The sequence below is a fragment of the Malaclemys terrapin genome, chromosome 2 (genome assembly GCF_027887155.1).
Source record: "Malaclemys terrapin pileata isolate rMalTer1 chromosome 2, rMalTer1.hap1, whole genome shotgun sequence".
Classification (NCBI taxonomy): Eukaryota; Metazoa; Chordata; order Testudines; family Emydidae; genus Malaclemys; species Malaclemys terrapin.
The window spans coordinates 3,102,570-3,123,972 of record NC_071506.1 but is presented as its reverse complement, the minus strand read 5'-3'; the positions used below and the strand labels follow the sequence as shown (position 1 = coordinate 3,123,972).

General features: G+C 67.5%; 1 protein-coding gene across 1 annotated transcript; it reads right to left on the bottom strand.

The window, feature by feature from the left end:
- Nucleotides 1–5,198: 5,198 nt before the first annotated feature.
- On the bottom strand, nt 5,199–20,950 carry GPT (glutamic--pyruvic transaminase). Its single transcript, XM_054019734.1, has 12 exons — nt 20,843–20,950; nt 20,306–20,459; nt 15,400–15,489; nt 14,639–14,747; nt 13,217–13,350; nt 12,031–12,274; nt 10,672–10,751; nt 10,156–10,292; nt 9,173–9,347; nt 8,702–8,857; nt 7,632–7,744; nt 5,199–6,362 (listed from the first exon to the last, which is right to left on the bottom strand). Exons 2-12 carry the CDS (start codon nt 20,435–20,437, stop codon nt 6,272–6,274), a joined length of 1,461 nt encoding a protein of 486 aa, XP_053875709.1. The 5' UTR covers nt 20,438–20,459; nt 20,843–20,950; the 3' UTR covers nt 5,199–6,271.
- Nucleotides 20,951–21,403: the final 453 nt, after the last annotated feature.

The following is a 21,403-nucleotide window of genomic DNA, read 5'->3' as shown; positions in this document are numbered from 1 at the left end:
CCCACCAGAGCTCCTGCCCCACTCCCCACAGCGCCCTCTGCTGGGAGAGCCTGGGGCTGGAGTCTCCAGGAGCTCCTCCCCCACCAGAGCTCTGCCCCACTCCCCACAGCGCCCCCTGCTGGGAGAGGCTGTGACTGGAGTCTCCAGGAGCTCCTCCCCCCACCAGAGCTCTGCCCTGCTCCCCACAGCGCCCCCTGCTGGGAGAGGCTGGGGCTGGAGGACCACAGGCTTCCGGACAGAATTTAGCCCCCTCGGGTCACTAATCCCAGCCCAGTGGTCCCTGCAGGCAGCTGCCACCTGCACTTACCCAGAGCTGCGCGCCAGGCCCTCCCTGGCCGAGGATGCCAAGCAGGGAGCCAGGCAGAGTCTGTGGGAGCTGGCTGTGTCCAGCATCGGTAGGGCACCCACGGGGCCAGGTCCTGGGGCAGCCTCCTGCGTGGGGGGTGCTGCCCTGGTGTCTGTGCAGTCGATGGCTGCTGGCATCTCCTTCTGCCCGCAGCTCCAGTGCCCTGGCATGAGCCATGCTGCTGCTGCACTGTGCCCATTAGCCCAGCTCTGCCCCGTGCAGCACTGACGCACCCGTCCCTGGTGCCCCACTGCCCCCTCCCCGGCAGCCTGCTCCCGGCCAGGACCCATGTGCATGGAGTTCAAAGGGCCGGTGCCCTTGGGTGCCCAGCTCAGGGCCCTCCCTGCCCTAGGAACTCAGCATAGGCACTGCCCCAGCCCTGCCCCAGCCCTGCCCCACCCTGCCATCTGCGTGTCAGCTTCATACCCAGGAGACACACGACTGAATAGACAGGGACAGCCCCCTCCTGGGGCTCACTGAGAGAAGGAGTCAGTGGGGCTACCCCAGGGAGAGCAGGTTACCTGGGGAGTCAGAGGGATTTCTTGGGGTGTCTGGGGTTACTCCCCATGAGATTGGGGTTCCCAGGGGAGGGGGGCCATGGGGTTAGCTGGGTAGGGAGGCTTGGAGACATTACATTGGGGGGACTTGGAGGGGTTACCCGGGGAGGGGGCCAATGGGATGCCTGGAGAGGGGCTCACGGGGGCACCTTTGGCCAGCTCTGCCCCAGGGCTCTTGTTCCATGGCAGATGCCAACTCAGGAGGCTGGTGAAACCCCAGCACCCTGATGGCCCTGGGTTATGTTGGGGGGTCTTGTACATGATTCACCCCCCGCCTGCCCCCATTCCCAGCCTCTCCTGGGACCCAGGGCCAGACCTGCTAGCTCTAAATCAGCTGCAGTAATGGGAATGCCCAGCAACCAGTGCGTGCATTGGGGGGGGGCTCCAGCAGTGCCCCTCCCTCCATGCCCAGCTCTACCCCCCACCATCGAGTTCCTGGGCAGGGCTGCACTGGAGGGGTGTGCCAGACTGGGCCCCAGGAAAGAGGGTCCCTATTGGGATGCCCCTCTCAGCTTGATTAGGGTCTCACTTGAACCCCTCACCTGCCTCTCAGTTAACAGTGAAAATACTGGGATGAGCTGGCTGGTGTGTATGTGACCCCTATGCCTTCTGGTAGAGAGACTCAGAATTGTTCTACTGTGTGCCCTATGCCCCACACTGCTAGCAGTTAATGGGGAGTTCCCTACAGGCGGATTGGGAGATGTATGGCTCACCTAGTTCCTGGGGCTGGATAGGCCCTGTTTGGAACCTGTCGGGGTGGGCGAGCTCAGCTATTGAGGTGGTGTAACCGCTGAGATAGGGGACTTCCACGTTCCTGGGGGCTGGGAGATCAGAGCCAAGCTGTCTACCTGTCTGACCTCTCTGACGTTTAATTCCTTGCCCAGTTTGTCCTCTCCCTGGTGGTCAATGAGCAGGACCCCAGGAGGGCGGGCGTGCTGCTGCTGGTGCCCGGGCACCCGCTCTATGCGGACGCCATAGTGCTGGCCAGTGCCGTCGGGGTGCAGTTCCACCTGGACGAGGAGGCGCCTGGGCCCTGGATATTGGGGAGATCAAGGCGGGTACTTGGCCAAGCCAGGGGTCACTGCACCCCCCCCCCCCCAAAGCACTGTGCGTCATCAACCCTGGGTGCCCAACGGGTGAGTCAGAGACAAGAGCCCCTCTGGGGCTGGCCCGGTCAGTCCCGGGGGCGAGCACCTGGCCAGTCTCAGCCTGTCCTTCTAGTCACTCTTCGGCCTGCGTGACACACGCTGCCTGGGAACTCTGGCTACAAGTGCCTGGGACTGTCCTGGCAGAGGCAGCCTCATCTGGTGGGTCAGGGCACGTCAGTGGGGGTCTGGACACCTGGGTTCATTGCCCAGCTCTGCCACTGACTCGCCGTGTAATGTGTGACCAAGCCCCTTTCCCTCCCTGTGCCTCAATTTCCTCTCCCTGTGCCTCAGTTTCCCCTCCTGTGAGGAGGATCCTGCCCAGGGATCCTGCCCTGCCCTGGGACGGTCCCTGAGATGGTAGAAGGAAAGGCCCTGTGTGTTGCTAGCGTCCTGATGAGCCACCAGGGTGTGGCCATGTCACCCTCTACTGGCTAGTTCCAGCAACAACAGCAGCCTGCTAGGCACTGCCGGGTCGGGGGGTCAGGTTTGGAGGTTCAGGTGCTTTGGGGGTCAGGTTGCCGCCCACATGGCCCCGGCTCGTGCCGTGCTCCTCGTGGCAGGTTGGGTCCAGGGCAGGCAGTGTATGGACGGCACCATCCGACTGGCTGCTGAAGAGAACCTACTTCTGCTGGCTGGGGAGATACGGCTGCTCCTTCCCCAACGGTGCCCGCTGCTTCCAGTGCTTCGAGCCACTGCCAGGCGCACGGCCTGGCCGGCTTCCGGGCTGGGGACATGGGCCAAGGCCGCGGCTTCAGTTTCAGGCGACTCCTCTGTGATGTTATTGATATAATCTGGGACCATATAGATCATTGTTGCAACCAAGGTCCTGTAGTGGCACCAAATCTGGTATAAAGGGGGTCAAATGGGGTGTCTAAGACAAGGTTATGGTTTACTAGTTATGATTATGTTGTCTATATGTGTGTATCAGTTTTGTAGTTGAAGTTATGAATATTGGCTCTATACTGTCTGTATGGCAAACTTATGCTCTGCTTCTAGAAAAAAGAAGAACAGGAGTACTTGTGGCACCTTAGAGACTAACAAATTTATTAGAGCATAAGCTTTCGTGGACTACAGCCCACTTCTTCGGATGCTCTGCTTCTGGGGGACATCCCAGACAAACTGGTGTCAGCTCTGTCTAGCCTGTTTGATGGCCCATTAAGGACCATCAGCTATACAATGGACCCATTGAGAGAAGGCAAATACGCCTTGTAACTCAGCAAAGTATGCAGGGACTGGCCCATGTGACTCCAGACTCCATTTTGCTGTAATTTTCCACAGTAAGAACAAAGAGGTGATCTTACACCTGGAGAAGACTATATAAGGCTAATGCCTCATCTCCATTTTGTCTTCATTCCTGCTTCTTACCTCTGGAGGAACTTTGCTACAAACTGAAGCTCTGAACAAAGGACTGAATGACCCATCCCAGCGGGAGATGTTCCAGAGACTTGATTTGAACCTGCAGTTTATTCTATCTCTGCTGCAAGCCTGAACCAAGAACGTTGCCATTACTGTATGTAATTGATTCCATTTAACCAATTCTAACTCTCATCTCTATCTTTTTCCTTTTATGAATAAACCTTTAGATTTTAGATTCTGAAGGATTGGCAACAGCGTGATTTGTGGGTAAGATCTGATTTGTATATTGACCTGGGTCTGGGGCTTGGTCCTTTGGGATCAGGAGAACCTTTTTCTTTTACTGGGGTATTGGTTTTCATAACCATTGGTCCCCATAACGAGTGGTACTGGTGGTAATACTGGGAAACTGGAGTGTCTAAGGAGATTGCTTGTGAGACTTGCGGTTAGCCAGTGGGGTGAGACCGAAGTCCTCCTAGTTTGGCTGGTTTGGTTTGCCTTAGAGGTGGAAAAAAACGCAACCTTGGGCTGTAACTGCCTTGAGCAATTTGTCCTGAGTTGGCGCTCTCAGTTGGGTCCCGCCAGAACCAGCATCGTCACATCCTGGTACCCCACTGTCACGGCTCCACAGGATCACTGCGACACCCCCCCTTGTAAACAGTCCCTTGGAGGACCCCCCCCCCCATAGCGGGGCAGACCCCCCCCCTCCCCCACTCTGCTTCAGGGCAGGCCACACAGCCTCCTCGCTTCCTAGACTGCCCAGCTGGGCTCCAGCCCACCTGCCTGCCCGGGGAGCTCTGCCCTCGACGCCTGGCAGAGACTTGGCCCCCGCGTCAGGGCTCAGCGCCCCCAGCCAGGATCTGCCCTGACACCAACTGCGGTGGGTTTGTCAGTCTCCTGGCTGCGGCCCGGGTGGCCCTGTGGGCAGCAGAGACACCGACTGCGGTGGGTTTGTCAGTCTCCTGGCTGCGGCCCGGGTGGCCCTGTGGGCAGCAGAGAGCTCTGCCCCACCAGCATCGGGCAGCGCCAAGTGCCAGCCAAGCTGCAATGACTCCCCGGCAGGCACCGTCTGGGGCGGACCCCCCCCCCCCCAGCAAGGCAGTAGCAGGCTGTTAGTGGCCCCAGGCGGCAGACAGGCCCGGCGTGCTGAGGCAGTGTTACTCCAGCATGCCAGCGCAGGGGGCACAGGGTGGCACGGGCCGCGTGGCCCCGTCACGTTTCCGAGCCCAGGCGTACGGGGGCCATTCCGCTGCTCAACACAGAGGATGTTTCCCCTGCCCCCAGCTGCGGCCACCTCCCCACAGGGGCACCAGGGGGCTGGGCTCGCTCTCCATGGGACGCTGAGTCCCGCCCACTCCCTTCAGCCCGGCCCTGCGGCTCCAGGGCCCAGCGATGCTGGGCACAAAACTGGGGTGGAAGGTGGCGAGCTCCCCAGCGTCGCCGTGCCCACTCCGGCCAGCCCCATACCCAGACACAGCAGCCCCTAGGGCCTGGCAAGGGCTGGGGCAGCATGTGGGGCAGGCTCCTGCTTAGTAGGGCTGTCGCTCTTTATCCTTCAGTCACGAGCCGGCTGCGGAGACCCACTATGGGGCAGCAAGACTGGGGCAGAGCCCCACCCCCGCCATCTGCCTGACGGTGCCCGGCGGGGGCCAGGGCAGCAGCAGCGTGGCCAGCAGGTGGTGCTCGCTCCCGCGGTGCCCCACACTGGCAGGGACTGGGGTGGCCGTGTGTCCCAGTGTGCCCCCCTCGAGAGCAATGCCCCCCCACACACACACACACACACAGCGCAGCGACCCTTGTTCAGTCATTAACTGTTTATTGCTGCTCTGGGGGGTCCAAGCCAGGCCCCCGTGAAGCCCCATCTCCAGCTGGCCGTCGCCCAGCCTCATGCGCCCGCCCCCGGCCACGTCTCTGCCCAGGACCCAGGCGCAGGGGGGCCCTGCGGACGAGCTGGAGGGGGGGGCAGAACAAAACCCCACAGGCTCAATCAGAGACCCTCCTGGGCTGGGCATGTCCCTCCATGGGCTGCAGCTGTCCATGCCACTAGCGGGCAGCTCTCCACCTCGGCAGGCACCGTGTGCCCAGCCTGGGTCTCTGGGGGGCTCTGTCTGACCCGCTGTAGCCCCGGGGAAGAGGGTGGCACAGGGAGCCCTGCTGGCCTGGCCTATGGGGCAGACAGAGCCACTGCGGCTGCCCCCTTGCGGGGCACGGGGGTCAGCAGAGGAGGAGGGGGAACAAGGCACTTCAGGACAGATGGCTCAAGGCACCATGTGGGTGGCGAGGAGCTGGTGGGCACCTGGAGCGTGGCATCAGTGGTGGGGCAGGGGCTATGCTGGCCCAGACAGGGCTGGTGATACAGCCTGGGCAGGGTCTGGCAGACAGAGCATGGTGCCCCGTGCCCTGGCCCGCGGGACGTGCGTGAGAGGGACCGTGGGTGGCCCAGAGGGTGCTGCTGGAGCCCACCCGCAGGTCCCACTGACTGGTGATGCCAGGGCCTGCCCAGATGCCAGGGCACCTCATCCAGCGGTGCCCAGCAGGCTGCACGGGGCTAGTGGAGTACAGTCAGCTGGGCCACGAGGGGCAGGGGCTGCGAGCTCGCTGGCACACAGCTTCCCGGTGCTGGTGCATTCCGTGCCCAAGCTGCCCCACCCCCAAAGGCCGGGGGGGGGTGGAGTGTCGGGGACATGGCACAGCCCCAGAGCGCCTGGCACCCCTCAGGAGCACTCGGCGAGCGGGGCAGCTGGGCTGGCACAGGTGGATCCCAGTGTGGGGGCCTGGACAGCTGCCAGTCAGAGACGCGGCCCCGGCCCCCGGCGGGCGCTGGGCAGGCGGGCAGGGCAGAGCTGGCAGCTGCCCCGGGCAGCACATTAGGAATATTCCTGGGTGAACTTGGCATAGAACTGGCTGAGTTTCTTCAGCAGGGTCTGGAGCTTCTCCACGTGCGGCAGGATGGTCATTCTGCGGGCAGAGAGATCCCTCAGCCCGGGCGCCTGCCCGCCCCCGCCTGCCAGCGCCCGCCCCCTCCCGGGAGCCACACACCCTGCACAGCCCCCGCCCCGCCCCCTCCCGGGAGCCACACACCCTGCACAGCCCCCGCCCCGCCCCCTCCCGGGAGCCACAAACCCTGCACAGCCCCCGCCCCGCCCCCTCCCGGGAGCCACACACCCTCCACAGCCCCCGCCCCGCCCCCTCCCGGGAGCCAAACACCCTGCACAGCCCCCACCCCCTCCCGGGAGCCACACACCCTCCACAGCCCCCGCCCCGCCCCCTCCCGGGAGCCACACACCCTGCACATCCCCCGCCCCGCCCCCTCCCGGGAGCCACACACCCTGCACAGCCCCCGCCCCGCCCCCTCCCGGGAGCCACACACCCTCCACAGCCCCCGCCCCGCCCCCTCCCGGGAGCCACACACCCTGCACAGCCCCCGCCCCGCCCCCTCCCGGGAGCCACACACCCTCCACAGCCCCCGCCCCGCCCCCTCCCGGGAGCCACACACCCTGCACAGCCCCCACCCCCTCCCGGGAGCCACACACCCTGCACAGCCCCCGCCCCGCCCCCTCCCGGGAGCCACACACCCTCCACAGCCCCCGCCCCGCCCCCTCCCGGGAGCCACACACCCTCCACAGCCCCCGCCCCGCCCCCTCCCGGGAGCCACACACCCTGCACAGCCCCCGCCCCGCCCCCTCCCGGGAGCCACACACCCTGCACAGCCCCCGCCCCGCCCCCTCCCGGGAGCCACACACCCTCCACAGCCCCCGCCCCGTCCCCTCCCGGGAGCCACACACCCTGCACAGCCCCCACCCCCTCCTGGGAGCCACACACCCTGCACAGCCCCGCCCCGCCCCCTCCCGGGAGCCACACACCCTGCATAGCCCCCGCCCCGCCCCCTCCCGGCAGCCACACACCCTGCACAGCCCCCGCCCCGCCCCCTCCCGGGAGCCACACACCCTGCACAGCCCCCGCCCCGCCCCCCTCCCGGGAGCCACACACCCTGCACAGCTGGGCACAAGCGGGCACAAAAGAATGGGAGTCCCGAGGGGGCAGGGCTGTGGGTCGGGATTGAGGGGCAGGGGGCGCTGGGGGTGTGAGGAGCTGTGGGAGCTGGGCAGAGGGGGTGGGTGTCAGGATTCGGGGGGTGGGGGGACAGACGGCCGGGACTCTCCCAGCTCTGCATTGCCAGCCCTTCCCAGGGGCCCCAGGTGTGGAGCGTGTTCAGGGGGCCCTTACCTGAAGTGATAGGTGCCCTCTCGCTGCCCAAAGCCGCTCCCTGGCACCACGCAGATGCCCGTCTCCTCCAGCAGCTGGAGGCAGAAGAACATGTCTGGGGCAAAGCCCCGAGCCTGGAGAGGAGCAAGGGCTGGGCTTAGGGGAGATGGGATGGGAGGAGAGATGCCTGCTCCGTGCCAGCTCTCCCCGGACCCGCTCCCCCACTCACATCCCCGAGGCTGCTCTGTGCCCGGCTCTCCCCGGACCCGCTCCCCCACCCACATCCCCGAGGCTGCTCCGTGCCAGCTCTCCCCGGACCTGCTCCCCCACTCACATCCCCGAGGCTGCTCCGTGCCCAGCTCTCCCCGGACCCGCTCCCCCACCCACATCCCCGAGGCTGCTCCGTGCCCGGCTCTCCCCGGACCTGCTCCCCCACTCACATCCCCGAGGCTGCTCCGTGCCCAGCTCTCCCCGGACCCGCTCCCCCACCCACATCCCCGAGGCTGCTCCGTGCCCAGCTCTCCCCGGACCCGCTCCCCCACTCACATCCCCGAGGCTGCTCCGTGCCAGCTCTCCCCGGACCCGCTCCCCTTCCCACATCCCCGAGGCTGCTCCGTGCCAGCTCTCCCCGGACCCGCTCCCCCACCCACATCCCTGAGGCTGCTCCGTGCCCGGCTCTCCCCGGACCCGCTCCCCTTCCCACATCCCCGAGGCTGCTCTGTGCCCGGTTCTCCCCAGACCCACTCCCCTACCCACATCCCCGAGGCTGCTCCGTGCCAGCTCTCCCCGGACCCGCTTCCCTACCCACATCCCCGAGACTGCTCTGTGCCAGCTCTCCCCGGACCCGCTCCCCCACCCACATCCCCGAGGCTGCTCCGTGCCAGCTCTCCCCGGACCCGCTCCCCTTCCCACATCCCTGAGGCTGTTCCGTGCCAGCTCTCCCCGGACCCGGTCCCGCACCCACATCCCCGAGGCTGCTCCGTGCCCAGCTCTCCCCGGACCTGCTCCCCCAGCCCCCAGGCTGCTCCGTGCCCGGCTCTCCCCTGGCCCTGCTCCCCCAGCCCCCAGGCTGCTCCGTGCCCGGCTCTCACCTGGGCCTCCTGCACAGCCCTGGCTGGGATCTGGATCCTGGGGTAGGAGTACATGGCGCCCTGGACGGGGTTACAGTGGATCCCGGGCACCTGGCTGAAGATCTCCTGGGTCAGCTGCGCTTTCTGGGCCAGGTTACTTAGCACCACCTGCTTCTCCTGGGAGCCGAGAGAGAGACCCACAGTGCTGAGTGGCAGGGGCTGCCGTGGGGGAGAAGAGGGGGCTGCAGGCAAGGGGAAGTGGGGACAGGCACTTGGGAATAGCAGGGCCTGGGAGGTCAGGGGGGAGGCCCATGGGGTGGTGGAGGAGGTGGGCATGGGGCCTTCCCTGGAGAGGGGAAAGGGGCCGGTGCAGGGGGCAGCTGGTGGATCTGGGGTAAGATGCCCATGGAGCGGGTGGGGAGGTGCCCCTCAGGGAGGGGCTGGGTCTGGTGGGGGGGATCGGGGTCGTGGCTGCGAGCCCCCCACACTTACCCGGATGAAGCTCTGGTACGAGGGCTCGCCAGGCTTTGGTGGGTTCATGACGACGTCCAGCAGCACCTGGCCGGGCACGGGTGGGCACAGACGCACCGACACCAGCTTGGAGAGTTGCTGCTGCACGGCCGGATCCAGGTTCACCACCTCCATGTACCCGCCCCGGAACCCACACCTGGGGGCGAGAGGGTAAGACTGGAGCTTGGCTCCCCCTCCCTCTGGGACCTCTCGGGGACAGGGCTTGGCTCCCCCTCCCTCTGGGTCCTCTCGGGGACAGGGCTTGGCTCCCCCTCCCTCTGGGACCCCTGGGGGGCGGGGCCTGGCTCCCCCTCCCTCTGGGACCCCTGGGGGGCAGGGCTTGGCTCCCCCTCCCTCTGGACCCCTAGGCATTGGGGCCAGGCTCCCCCTCCCTCTGGGACCCCTGGGGGTGGGGCCTGGCTCCCCCACTCCCTCTGGGACCTCTCGGGGGCAGGGCTTGGCTACCCCTCCCTCTGGGACCCCTGGGGGGGGGGGCAGGGCCTGGCTCCCCCCTCCCTCTTAGACCCCTGGGGGGCAGGGCCTGGCTCCACCCTCCCTCTGAGACCCCTGGGGGGCAGGGCCTGGCTCCCCCTCCCTCTGGGACCCCTGGGGGGCGGGGCCTGGCTCCCCCCTACTTAGGGGGATCACTGGTTTGCTCCCCCTATAGGCACCCCATGAGTCCTTACCTCGCCCCTCGATGCCCTGGGACCTGTGTCTCTCCTGCTCAGTGGGGGCGCCCCCTGTGGGGCGAGGTCTCTGGGACCCCGGGGTGCCAGGCTGGGGGTGGGCACGGGACTACGGGCCCACTCTTCACTGCCAGTGGGGTTCCCCAGCCCGTGGAGGGCACAGCCACCAGGGGGCGCCACAGGGGGCTTTCCATGCCCCGTGCTCTGCCCCATGCCCCGGACGCTGGGCAGGCGGCCTCGGCGCGGGGGGCAGAGCGGGGGCAGGCGGGGGGCACTCACTCTCCCATGAAGCCCTTGGAGATGGAGTGGAAGGATACCAGCTCCACCACGCTTGAGTACTTGGGGCCCAGCTCGAAAAGGACCTTCTTGAAGGAGTGGAACTCGGAGCCCTCGGCGTAGACGTTGTCCTGATAGACCTGTGGGAGGGAGAGGGGTCAGGGCGCCCGCCAGGCCCACCGCTGGGCCCACAGCAGGTCTTGGGGTGCCAACCCTCCGGGATTCTCCTGGAGCCTCCAAGAGTCGAAGATGAATCTAACTAAGCTGCTGTTGTGTGATGATGAAACCTCCAGGAATACGGCCAAGCCCACGGGCCACGCCAGGGCCAACACCCACCCGCCCATGGGACCCTCCAGCCTCTGGGCCTGGGCAGCGCCGGAGCTCTGCCAGCCCCTCTGGTGGGGGGCGCCAGGCTGGCTCCCCAGAAGAGACGCTCAGGCCCCCCAGAGACAGCCACACCCCAGGACAGGGAGCCCGGCCGTGGGGCAGCAGGGGCTGGGAGCCAGCTCTCGCCCTCACCTCATCAGCCATCAGGAAGAGCTGCTCCTCCCACGCAAACTTGATGACATCCTCGATGCATTTCCGGCTCTGGACCTGGCCTGTGGGCACAGGACAAGCCCATCAGGGGGACATGGAGGGCCCCGCGCCAGCCAGCACCTCCTGCCCTCCCACGCCATCCTCACCCACCCTGGCACTGGGGGACAGGTCCCCACAGAGCCCCGCGCCAGCCAGCACCTCCTGCCCTCCCACACCATCCTCACCCACCCTGGCACTGGGGGACAGGTCCCCACAGAGCCCCACAGCAGCCTGGACCTCCTGCCTTCACATGCCACCCTCACCCACCCTAGCACTGGGGCCAGCTCCTCAGGGCCCCACAGCAACCTGGACCTCCTGCCCCCCAGGCCGCCCTCACCCACCCTGGCACTGGGGGACAGGTCCCCACAGAGCCCCACAGCAGCCTGGACCTCCTGCCCTCACATGCCACCCTCACCCACCCTAGCACTGGGGCCAGCTCCTCAGGGCCCCACAGCAGCCTGGACCTCCTGCTCCCCAGGCCGCCCTCACCCACCCCCTGGCACTGGGGGACAGCTCTGTACAGGGACCTATGCCAGCCCAGACCTCCTGCCCCCCGGCACTGGGGGCATAGGCCAGGAGGTGGGCACAGCACTGCCTGGATGGCACCATTCCCTTCCTCACCCCTCACAAGTCGTGGTGCCAGTGCCCCAGACACCCAGTCGCCTTGCCCCTTTCCTCTGCCCACCCACAGATCTCAAAGCCCTGCACAAGCATTAATTCCTGGCACGGGCCCCTGGCAGGTGGCACAGGGTCACCCCCGTCTTACAGCCGTGAACTGAGGCCCAGGGGCAGGGGAGGACGAGACGGGCCCAGGGTCATACAGAGTCTGGCAATGCTGGGATAGAAGAACCCAGGAGTCCTGGCTCCCCCCAGCACAGCCTGCCTCTGCCTGACCCTGGCTGGGGGGCTCGGCTGCTACCCGGACCTGGCCACCCTGCGCTGACCTCTCAGTACCCAGTAGGGTGACCAGACAGCAAGTGTGAAAAATCAGGACAGGGATGAGGGGGTAATAGGAGCCTATATAAGACAAAGCCCCAAATATCGGGACTGTCCCTATAAAAATGGGACATCTGGTCACCCTAGTACCCAGCCCCACGGCTGGTGAGGGGGAAGCTGGAGCTCGTTAGAAGAGCCAGTTAACGAGTTAAGGGCTGGTGACAGGTGCTGGCTGGGCAGCTCTGGAGATCTCCCGGGCCCCATTCCCTGCCCCCTTGAGCCAGGCAGTCCCTGCCCTGGGGCTGGATAGGAGCCGGCGTCCCCTGGAGGAGAAAGGCCCTGTCCCATTCCCCGCCCCCGCGGTACCGGTGGGGTTCCCAGGGTTGATGATGCAGAGCACGCGGGGCTGGCAGTGCCCCCGAGCCTGGTGCAGCGCCCGCCGCAGCTCCCCGACGTCCAGCGCCCAGCAGTGCTCCTCATCCAGGTAGTAGTTGACCTGCACGGCGTTCAGCTCGGCGATGCCAGCCGAGTAGAGCGGGTACTGGGGGATGGGGATCATCACGCCCGTCCGCGACCGGCCCTCCCCCGACACCAGCAGCTTCAGCATGGTCTGGGGAGAGAGGGAGGGATGGGCAGGGGCAGCGCGGGGTGGGCAGGGACCAGGGCCCTCCGGGACTGCAGCGCAGGGGGCAGAGGGGCACAAGGGTGTGGCAATGGGTCTGGGTCAGGGCTCCCCCCAAGGAGCAGCAGGGCCCTGGGGGCTGCAACCAAAGGGCCATTGATGCTCTGGGCAGTGCCCACTGGACCACACACCCCTGGAGCAGACACCCCTGCCCCGGGGACAGGGGTGCAGGGCAGGGTCTGGCGCCTGCCCCTCATTGCCCCTCGCAGAGGTTACCTGGAGGCAGCCTCCCCATCCCCCCTTGCCCCCCTCTGTCAGCCCCCCCATCCCAGCCTGTGAGTTCCCAGCAGGCCCGTGGCTGCCAGTCTGCCAGGGCTGTGCCAAGCATGGCACAAAGGGCCCTTTGTGAGGCTGCCCAAGCGCCCAGGCAACGCTGGCCGGAGAGCTGGGTCCCAGCCCACTGGGCACTGCACTGAGGGTAGAGCCAATAGGGGGCCCAGGGCGGGGGGGATGGAGCTCGGGGGGAAGGGTCCTGCGAGCTCCAGGGGCATCAGCAACCAGGCAGCAGAGCACGAGGCCAACTCTTCCCCGGGCCCGGGGGCACCGAGAGCTCCGGAACGGGAGAGAGTAAAGATCCCAGTGGGAGCAGAGTCCTCCCCCAGCTCTGCTGGTGCCCCTCACTCCCGACCCACGGCCCCCTGCTCTCCCAGCCCTGGGCTCCCCCCAGCTCTGCCAATGCCCCTCAGTCCTGACCCGCAGCCCCTGCTACTCCAGCCCCGGGCTCCCCCCACCACAGCTCTGCTGGTGCCTCTCACTCCCAACCCACAGTCCTGGGCCCCACCCCCCAGCCCAGCTCTATTGATGCCCCCCAGTCCCAGCCTGCAGCCCCCCACGTGTGCCCGTTGCTGGGGGGGAGACAGGACACCCTACCATGACAGCATCACTGGCACCCGTAGACAGGTAGATGTTGTCCGGGTTGGCGGGGATGCCCCCGTCCCGCCGCTCGATGTACCGGGCCACGTCCTGGCGGATGATCTCGATGCCGTGGCTGGCCGTGTAGGCACCTGTGGGGGAGAGACCGAGCTAGGGGCTGGGGTAGCAGCCGCTGGGGGTTGCTGGTGAGCAGAGGAGGCTCCAGGGGCTACTGCCGTCAGGGCCTGGCTGGGGGGCTGCATCGGGAGGTTAGTGCTCCCGGTTGGAGAGATGCTGTTGGCCATGCAGGGAACAGGGACAGCTTCTCCTGTACACCCCGTCCACCCTGGAGGGGCCCCTCTGGGGGACAGGGGATTTGGGGTATCAGCCAGAGCCCCCCCAAACTCATCTCCCCCAGAAGCCACCAAGTAGATTACACAGATTTTAACACATTCCAGGGTCCTGCTCTTCTGTATGTGGCGCCCTCGAGGGCAACAGCAAGGCTACCAGGCCGTGCCAGCCCTGGCCTGTGGGCACTGTGCGCCCAGAGTGGCCAGGCCCGGGCCCTTAGCCAAGCAGACATCCCATGTGGCTCTAGACACTCCCCTGCAGGTGTCCTATGGGTCATGTGGGACTCTGCTGTGACTGGGTGGGGGCCTGGCAGAGCCCTGGGCCTGGGGGGTGGGCAGCGCCCCGAGCCTGGGGCAGGTGAGCAGCATATTGGGGGGGCAGGCTGCATGCTGGGCTGGGAGGAGGGTGCCAGCACATTGAGCTGTGGGGGGCAGGCAGCACACTGGGCTGGGGGGGCAGCGGGTTCCCGGGGTGGGCAGCAGGCTGGGTTTCTGGGCTGGGGGGGCAGCAGGCTGGGTTCCCGGGGGGGGGCAGCAGGCTGGGTTCCCAGGGGGGGCGGCAGGCTGGGTTTCTGGGGTGGGGGGCCAGCAGGCTGGGTTCCCGGGGGGGCGGCAGGCTGGGTTTCTGGGCTGGGGGGGCAGCAGGCTGGGTTCCCGGGGGGGGGGCAGCAGGCCGGGTTCCCGAGGGGGCGGCAGGCTGGGTTCCCGGGGGGGGGGGGGGCAGGCTGGGTTTCTGGGGTGGGGGGGCAGCAGGCTGGGTTCCCGGGGGGGGGGCAGCAGGCTGGGTTCCCGGAGGGGCGGCAGGCTGGGTTTCTGGGGTGGGGGGGCAGCAGGCCGGGTTCCCAGGGGGGCAGCAGGCTGGGTTCCCGCGGGGCGGCGGCAGGCTGGGTTCCCGGGAGGGGCGGCAGGCTGGGTTTCTGGGGTGGGGGGGCAGCAGGCTGGGTTCCCGGCGGGGGGCAGCAGGCTGGGTTCCCAGGGGGGCAGCAGGCTGGGTTCCCGGGAGGGGCGGCAGGCTGGGTTTCTGGGGTGGGGGGGCAGCAGGCTGGGTTCCCGGGGGGGGCAGCAGGCTGGGTTCCCGGGGGGTACTCACCGACGCTCTGCCCTCCGCATGCTGCCAGCAGTCTGCGTGCTCGCTGCTTGGCGTCGTCGGGGAAGAGGGGTTCGCTCAGCAGCTCAGGGTACAGGCACAGGGCGCTGACCTGCGGGGCACAAAGCCTCGAGACAGCTCCACACTCCACCCCACAGCCACGCAGCTGCCGCCCGGCTCCCGCTCCGGTGTCCCCAGCCCCAGGAGCCCTCCCTGCCTAGCCTGGCTGATAGGGGACTCGGGGACCAGCAGGGTCCCCCCGCTCTGTGTGATGGGGCTGCAGGGAAGAGCCGTTTCAGCGTCTAGCCCGTGCCCGGAGTTACCAAGCTCCTGCAACAGTGAGTTCCACAGGCTCCTGAGCCCTTTCCCCCCCCACTGTCTGTGCCCTGTGCCCCCTTGCTCTGGTCTAATGGCCCAGCAACCTGGCCAGTGGTTAGAGCCGGGGGGCTGGGGGCCACAACTCCTGGCTTCTATTGCTGGCTCCGCAACTGGAGCGATGAGCAAGCTCAGACACCTCCCCTCCCTCCCTGCGCCTCACCGTCCCCCGCACAAAGGCAGAGGGTTACTAGCCACACTGGCTGGGTTTTATAGCCCGTCCCCTCCCCCCCTCGGCACAGCTCTTCCCAGCTCCCTGCCCACCCCACACCCCCACAGAGCTGCAGGGGCCCAGCCCATGGCCTGTCCCCCAGACTCAGATCAGAGGGGGGGGCGCCCCTTCCCCCCCACATTTCCCGCTCCCAGTGGTTGGCAGGGCCCTGCTGTACCTGGCGCAGGAAGGTGATGGGGCGCTGGCCCATGGCGTGGGCATCGCCAATGTTGGCTTTAATCACCTCTGTGAAAGGCTTCTTCACACCCTGCAGGAGGAGAGAGGGAGGAGGGAGAACGGAGCCAACCCCGGGAAAGCTGCCGCTGCCAGGGCGCTACCTCCCCCAGCTACGATACCCAGCCCGCATCCAGAGGGGAGAGCGCCCCCTGCAAATCCCCCTGCCCTGCAGCACAGCGCCCCCTAGCGCCCCCCTGGGGCCTGCATCCAGAGGGGAGCGCCCCCTGCAGATCCCCCTGCCCTACAGCACAGCGCCCCCTAGCGCCCCCCTGGGGCCTGCATCCAGAGGGGAGCGCCCCCTGCAGATCCCCCTGCCCTACAGCACAGCGCCCCCTAGCGCCCCCCTGGGGCCTGCATCCAGAGGGGAGAACGCCCCCTGCAAATCCCCCTGCCCTGCAGCACAGCGCCCCCTAGCGCCCCCCTGGGGCCTGCATCCAGAGGGGAGAGCGCCCCCTGCAGATCCCCCCGCCCTGCAGCACAGCGCCCCTTGGGGCCTGCATCCAGAGGGGAGAGCGCCCCCTGCAGATCCCCCCGCCCTGCAGCACAGCGCCCCTTGGGGCCTGCATCCAGAGGGGAGAGCGCCCCCTGCAGATCCCCCCGCCCTGCAGCACAGCGTCCCCTAGCGCCACCCTGGGGCCTGCATCCAGAGGGGAGAGCGCCCCCTGCAGATCCCCCTGCCCTGCAGCACAGCGTCCCCTAGCGCCACCCTGGGGCCTGCATCCAGAGGGGAGAGCGCCCCCTGCAGATCCCCCTGCCCTGCAGCACAGCGCCCCCTAGCGCCACCCTGGGGCCTGTATCCAGAGGGGAGAGCGCCCCCTGAAGATCCCCCCGCCCTGCAGCACAGCGCCCCCTAGCGCCATCCTGGGGCCTGCATCCAGAGGGGAGAGCGCCCCCTGCAGATCCCCCCGCCCTGCAGCACAGTGTCCCCTAGCGCCCCCCTGGGGCCTGTATCCAGAGGGGAGAGCGCCCCCTGCAGATCCCCCCGCCCTGCAGCACAGCGCCCCCTAGCGCCATCCTGGGGCCTGCATCCAGAGGGGAGAGCGCCCCCTGCAGATCCCCCCGCCCTGCAGCACAGCGCCCCCTAGCGCCATCCTGGGGCCTGCATCCAGAGGGGAGAGCGCCCCCTGCAGATCCCCCCGCCCTGCAGCACAGCGCCCCCTAGCGCCATCCTGGGGCCTGCATCCAGAGGGGAGAGCGCCCCCTGCAGATCCCCCTGCTCTGCAGCACAGCGCCCCCTAGCGCCACCCTGGGGCCTTGGTGTCCCCAAGTGGGCTGTGGTTGCAGGGGGCGAGCACGTCCCGTTGATTCCCAGCAACACAGTGGGGGGCTTGGATTGAGGCTCCAGGCCGGCAGATTTCTGCCGCACCTGCCCTGCCACCCTCGAGATGCCACGCAGCCGACGCGCCCACCCCACAGAGCCAGGCCGGAGCAGAGCTGCTGGGAGCTGCCCTCCACCTGCTGGGTCCCCTGCCAGCCTGGCTCCTGCCCCCTCCGACAGGGGGCAGTTCCGCCCAGCCAGCACTCCTGCCCCCGCGCCCCACCGCGCCCCCGGCGGGCAGAGCCGGGGCATCCCAGGCCTGGCTGCTTGCCCAGCCTGTAACACTCACGCAGGCAGGGAGGTCAGTGCCCTGAGGATGACGCATCTCGGAAGCGAGAACTCCTGCGTCACCCCCGAGCCCAGGACTCTGCCCTCTGCTCCAGGATCAGCTGGGGATGGTGCACCCACCCCGCCCCCGGGGACTTTGTCCCACGCCACACATCTGCTCTGACCTGTGCGGGTGAACCCACAGTGCCAGGCATTGCACAAGGGATACGCACAGTCAGCCCGGCACGGGAACGTGCCTGCGCTGCCCAGGCTGGCCATCAGGGACCGAGAGCCAGGGCAGCGCCCGGCCCTGGCAGGGCACACGAGCTGCAAGGAGCCGAGTGGCTCTGGGCTTGGCCCGCCTGTCCCAAGCCCATACCCCACGCCCCAAGGATTCTTGCCCATTCCCATGATCCCAAGCAGGGCAGACCTTTCTCAGCCCCGTCCATGCCACCCTCTGCCCTGTGCTGCCCATCCCAGGGCCCAGGAGTTCCCAGGGTCAGGGCGAGAGGGAGAGCGGGCCCCACCATGTCCCAGGTGCTGGGATGGGACAGGCTGTCCTCCCCACCCCCCTCTGGGGCCCCCAGGGGGCTGAGCCCAGAGCCCGGGCAGGGACAAGGGCCCCCGTTTGTGTGTGCAGAGCAATGGCATGGACCTGGGGACGTGGGCTACGTGGTGGGAACGTGACACGTGCCGAGCCAGCTGGACGCTGTCCAGGCCAGGCATGGGGGCCGTGCATGGGACCAGGCCATCCCTTGTGGTGGTTGGTCGGAGGCTGGCAGCGAGACAGGCTCCTTTGGGCCAAAGCCGCCGGCAAGGTGGCACCATGCCATGCAGCACAGCCCACAGGCCTGGGAAAGCAGAACCTGCTGGTGCCGGAGGAACCCTCCCAGCCAGTGGCATACCCAGCCTGCTGCCACTGCTAATACGGAGGGCACAACCTCTACCCCGGGCACTTCATAGCATGCAGCAGTCACTGGGCAGGGGAGAGCCACAGCCTGTTGGGAGAGGAGGCCTGGCTGGTGAGACCACACACACACCCCACTGCCCTCTCCTGCATGGACTCAGCACTGCCCAGCTCTGTGTCATAGGCCCCGTACTGCTCACAGTTTAAGGAGATTCTCCTCTAGCTCAAGGGGCAGGGCCTGGGTTTTTGGAGCAAGAGGATTCAAATCCCAACCCGGCTGTCGACACGTTATTGCAGGTGCCCATGCATGCAGCCCCGGGGTTTCCTGGTGCCCACAGATTGACTCTGTGTGTAGGTTGGTTTGTCTGCAGCTACAGGTCTCAGCGCCCAGTGCCCCTGCACCCCCTACGCCTGCCTGTGCTGTCGGCCACTCCCGGCCCTGGACAGCGGCTTGTGTTAGGCCAGGCCAGCGGGACAGTCGCTGCTCCAGGGTGCAGGCTGTCCTGTGCCAGGGTGAACGAGGCTGTCAAAGCCCCGGCCCTGCCAGACCGGACAGTGCCAGGATCGGGCAGGAAGGGCCCAGAGCTTGCTGCTGTCAGTAGCTGACACACTGGCAGGGCAGGAGAGACGTCCCCAGCTGTGAGTGAACGGCCGTCCCTGGCGAGGGGGCATGGAGCCTGCCTGGGCTGTGACTCGCCCGCGCATTAACCCCACATCGCCACCACTAGCACGTGTACCAGGACAGTGAGACGCAGCCCAGCCCTAGCGGGCATGGACGGCACCTCGCTGAGCCCCCTGCCTGCCCAGAGCTACCCCCGGAGCGGCAGCCCTGGATCACCTCCCTCTGGGAGCCTCCTGCCTCCCCCTGGGGCCTGGCGTGGGGACAGAGGAAGGAGAGGGGAAGAGTGAGATGGGGATCGGAGCCAGGTTATGTCAGGACAGGGAGACACTGCGCCCAGGTGCGCAGAGTACACGCCCAGGTGCAAGCGTAACCCTGGTGACTGGCCCCGCCCCTGCTTCACCTTCCAGCTGGTGGGGTGGCCTGACCAGGCAGAAACAGACACGGCGCCGGATGAGGCCCCGGCCAGCATGGCAAGCCCTGGGGTCCGGCGGGATCTGTCAGTGTGGCAGGCAATGGGGTCCTGCTCCATCCCCTCAGAAGAGGAGGCCCCAGCCCCAGAGCTGTGTGGCCAGTGTCTCCCTTGCCCATCAGCTCCCCGGTGCCTGGACGATCACCCGGCCACAGAAATGGCAGGGGGCGAGCCCCCGGGCAGGAGAGGGAGCTTGGTAGCCCGCTGCCATGGCCCGTCAGCAGCCTCGCTCAGCGAGCCAGTGAGACCCCCAGTGTCCCAGTGCGGTGCCAGGGGGCGCTGTGCTGTGGGGAACCAGACTCGGGGCTTAGTAAGGGCTGGGGGCGCTCTCCTCTGAGCCTATACAGACTCTAATGCCCCACTGCAGGGCTAGGGGCCCTGTGCCACCGGAGGTGCCACCTTTGAACCCTGTGCTCCTTCCCGGTCCCATTGCACCTTTCCTAAGAGCTGGGCTAGCAAAACTGACCCCAGGGAGTCACAGGCCACTCCTGTGGAGTTTGTCTTCCCTTCCTGGCCGGCTGCCCGGCCTCACTGTGCGCTGCACCTTTCCACCCCAGAAGTGGCTGCATTTCAGGAGTGCTGGCGGGATCCCGGGAAATCCACTCCAGAGTCTGCACAGGGCACTAAGTGCAGTTCCACACACCCCCACCGCCGGGCTGGTCCCAGGCAACTTCCAGGTGTTTGCTCAAGACTTTGTGCTCCCAGCGCACAGTGAAGAAATCGGCAGCCGGGCGCCCTCCTGCCCTCAGCCTGTTTCACACGGTGCCAGGGACCGGGGACTGACAGCTGTCAGAGGAGCCGGGCGCTGTGCTCGCACAAGAATGCAAGGCGCATTCCCAAGAGACGCTTCCCATGGGCTTCCAGAGGAGCTGGGGGGGGCTCACTCAGGATCAGACCCAGGGAGGGGGCGCAGGGGGCAGGGCAATCGTATACTGGGGGGGAAGGGTGCCCAGGCACTGGGGGCACAGGGGACAGGGTGCCCAGGAACTGGGGGCACCGGGAGGCCAGCGGGCACTGCTGAGAGAACCTGCCCATGTTGATGCCCGCCTAGCCCGCGGGAGGGGGGGTGTCTAACTCTTATTAACGAGACTGTGTTTATTCCGGCAGCGCCCGATGGCCCCCAGAGCGGGCGGCCGCGCGGTGCCAGGCGCTGTACAAACAGCACCGCGGTCGAGGGACTGGCGATCCAACCCGCCGGGACAGCCGGGGCGGGGAGGGGGTGAGGGCCCAGCAGAGCGATCCAGGGGGCGGCTCTGCCCCTTACCTGCCGCAGCTCCTCCTCCAGCTCCACCGCGCGGGTCAGGATGGGGCCCCGCACCGCGTACTCCACCCGCTTCACCCAGGGGTTCATGGAGTCCAGGCTCAGCACCTTGTCCCGCAGCCCGTTCTCCGCCATCCTGGCCAGACCCGCCCGGGCTCTGCAAGGCGAGACGGGGCGGCAGCTGAGAGCCGGGGGCGGCCGCGGGGCGCCGGGGCGCACGGGGCGCGGGGCGCCGGGGGGTGCCCGGCTGAGCGCAGCCTGCAGCGCCTTCATGCCGCGGGAGCAGCCCGGGAGGAGCGGGGGGCTGGCGGGGGGTCGGCCCCGGAGCTGGGGCGCGGGGGGGGAGCCGCGGATCCGGGCTGGGGGCGGCGGGTGCCCAGGGAGAGAGGGGAGGAAACTGCCCAGGGGAGGTGTCTGGGCTCCGGCTCTTCCCTCCCCCCGCAGCCTCCAGGGACTTGGTCCTTGTCTTGCTCCCTCCTTCCCTCCCCGCACGCCACCCCCGGAGCCGGGCGTGACCCCCCGCGGGAGGCGAGCACCTACCCCGCGGCTAGAGACGGCGCGCCGGGGTCCCAGGCGCAGAGAGCAGCGAACCGCTCCGCAGCTCTTTAATACGGGGCAGAAGGGGCAGAAAGGCGGGCGGGGGGAGGAGACAGAGACACGGGCCTGGGAGGGAGAAGAAGAGAGTGAAAGGGACGCGGGAGGCCCTGGGAGCCTGCTAGGACTGGAGCCGGTTGGCACAATGGCAGAAAGCGCCCCCCCCCTCCGCCCCCCGCAGTGTTTTTCACCAGGCTCCGGGAGGGAAATTGGACTGTTTGTCCCCCACCCCCGCCCCCCCCGCTCCTGCGCGCCTGGGCCGGGGGGTGCGGGGGCTCGGCAGGGCTAGGCTGGAAGGCTGATGATGGGCGCTGGACAGCGCAGTGCCCTGGGCCGGGGCGTCCCCAACAGAGCCAAAGGCCCCTGTATCTTGTAGGTGGCTGTCGTAGTGGTCACGGTGCCGCCACTCAGAACGGGGACCAGGCTCCCCGCCACCAGGCTCCTGCAACTGGAGCTAAAGGAGACTCGCCACTAGCCACAGGTGGTACAGGGCCTAGGACACACAGT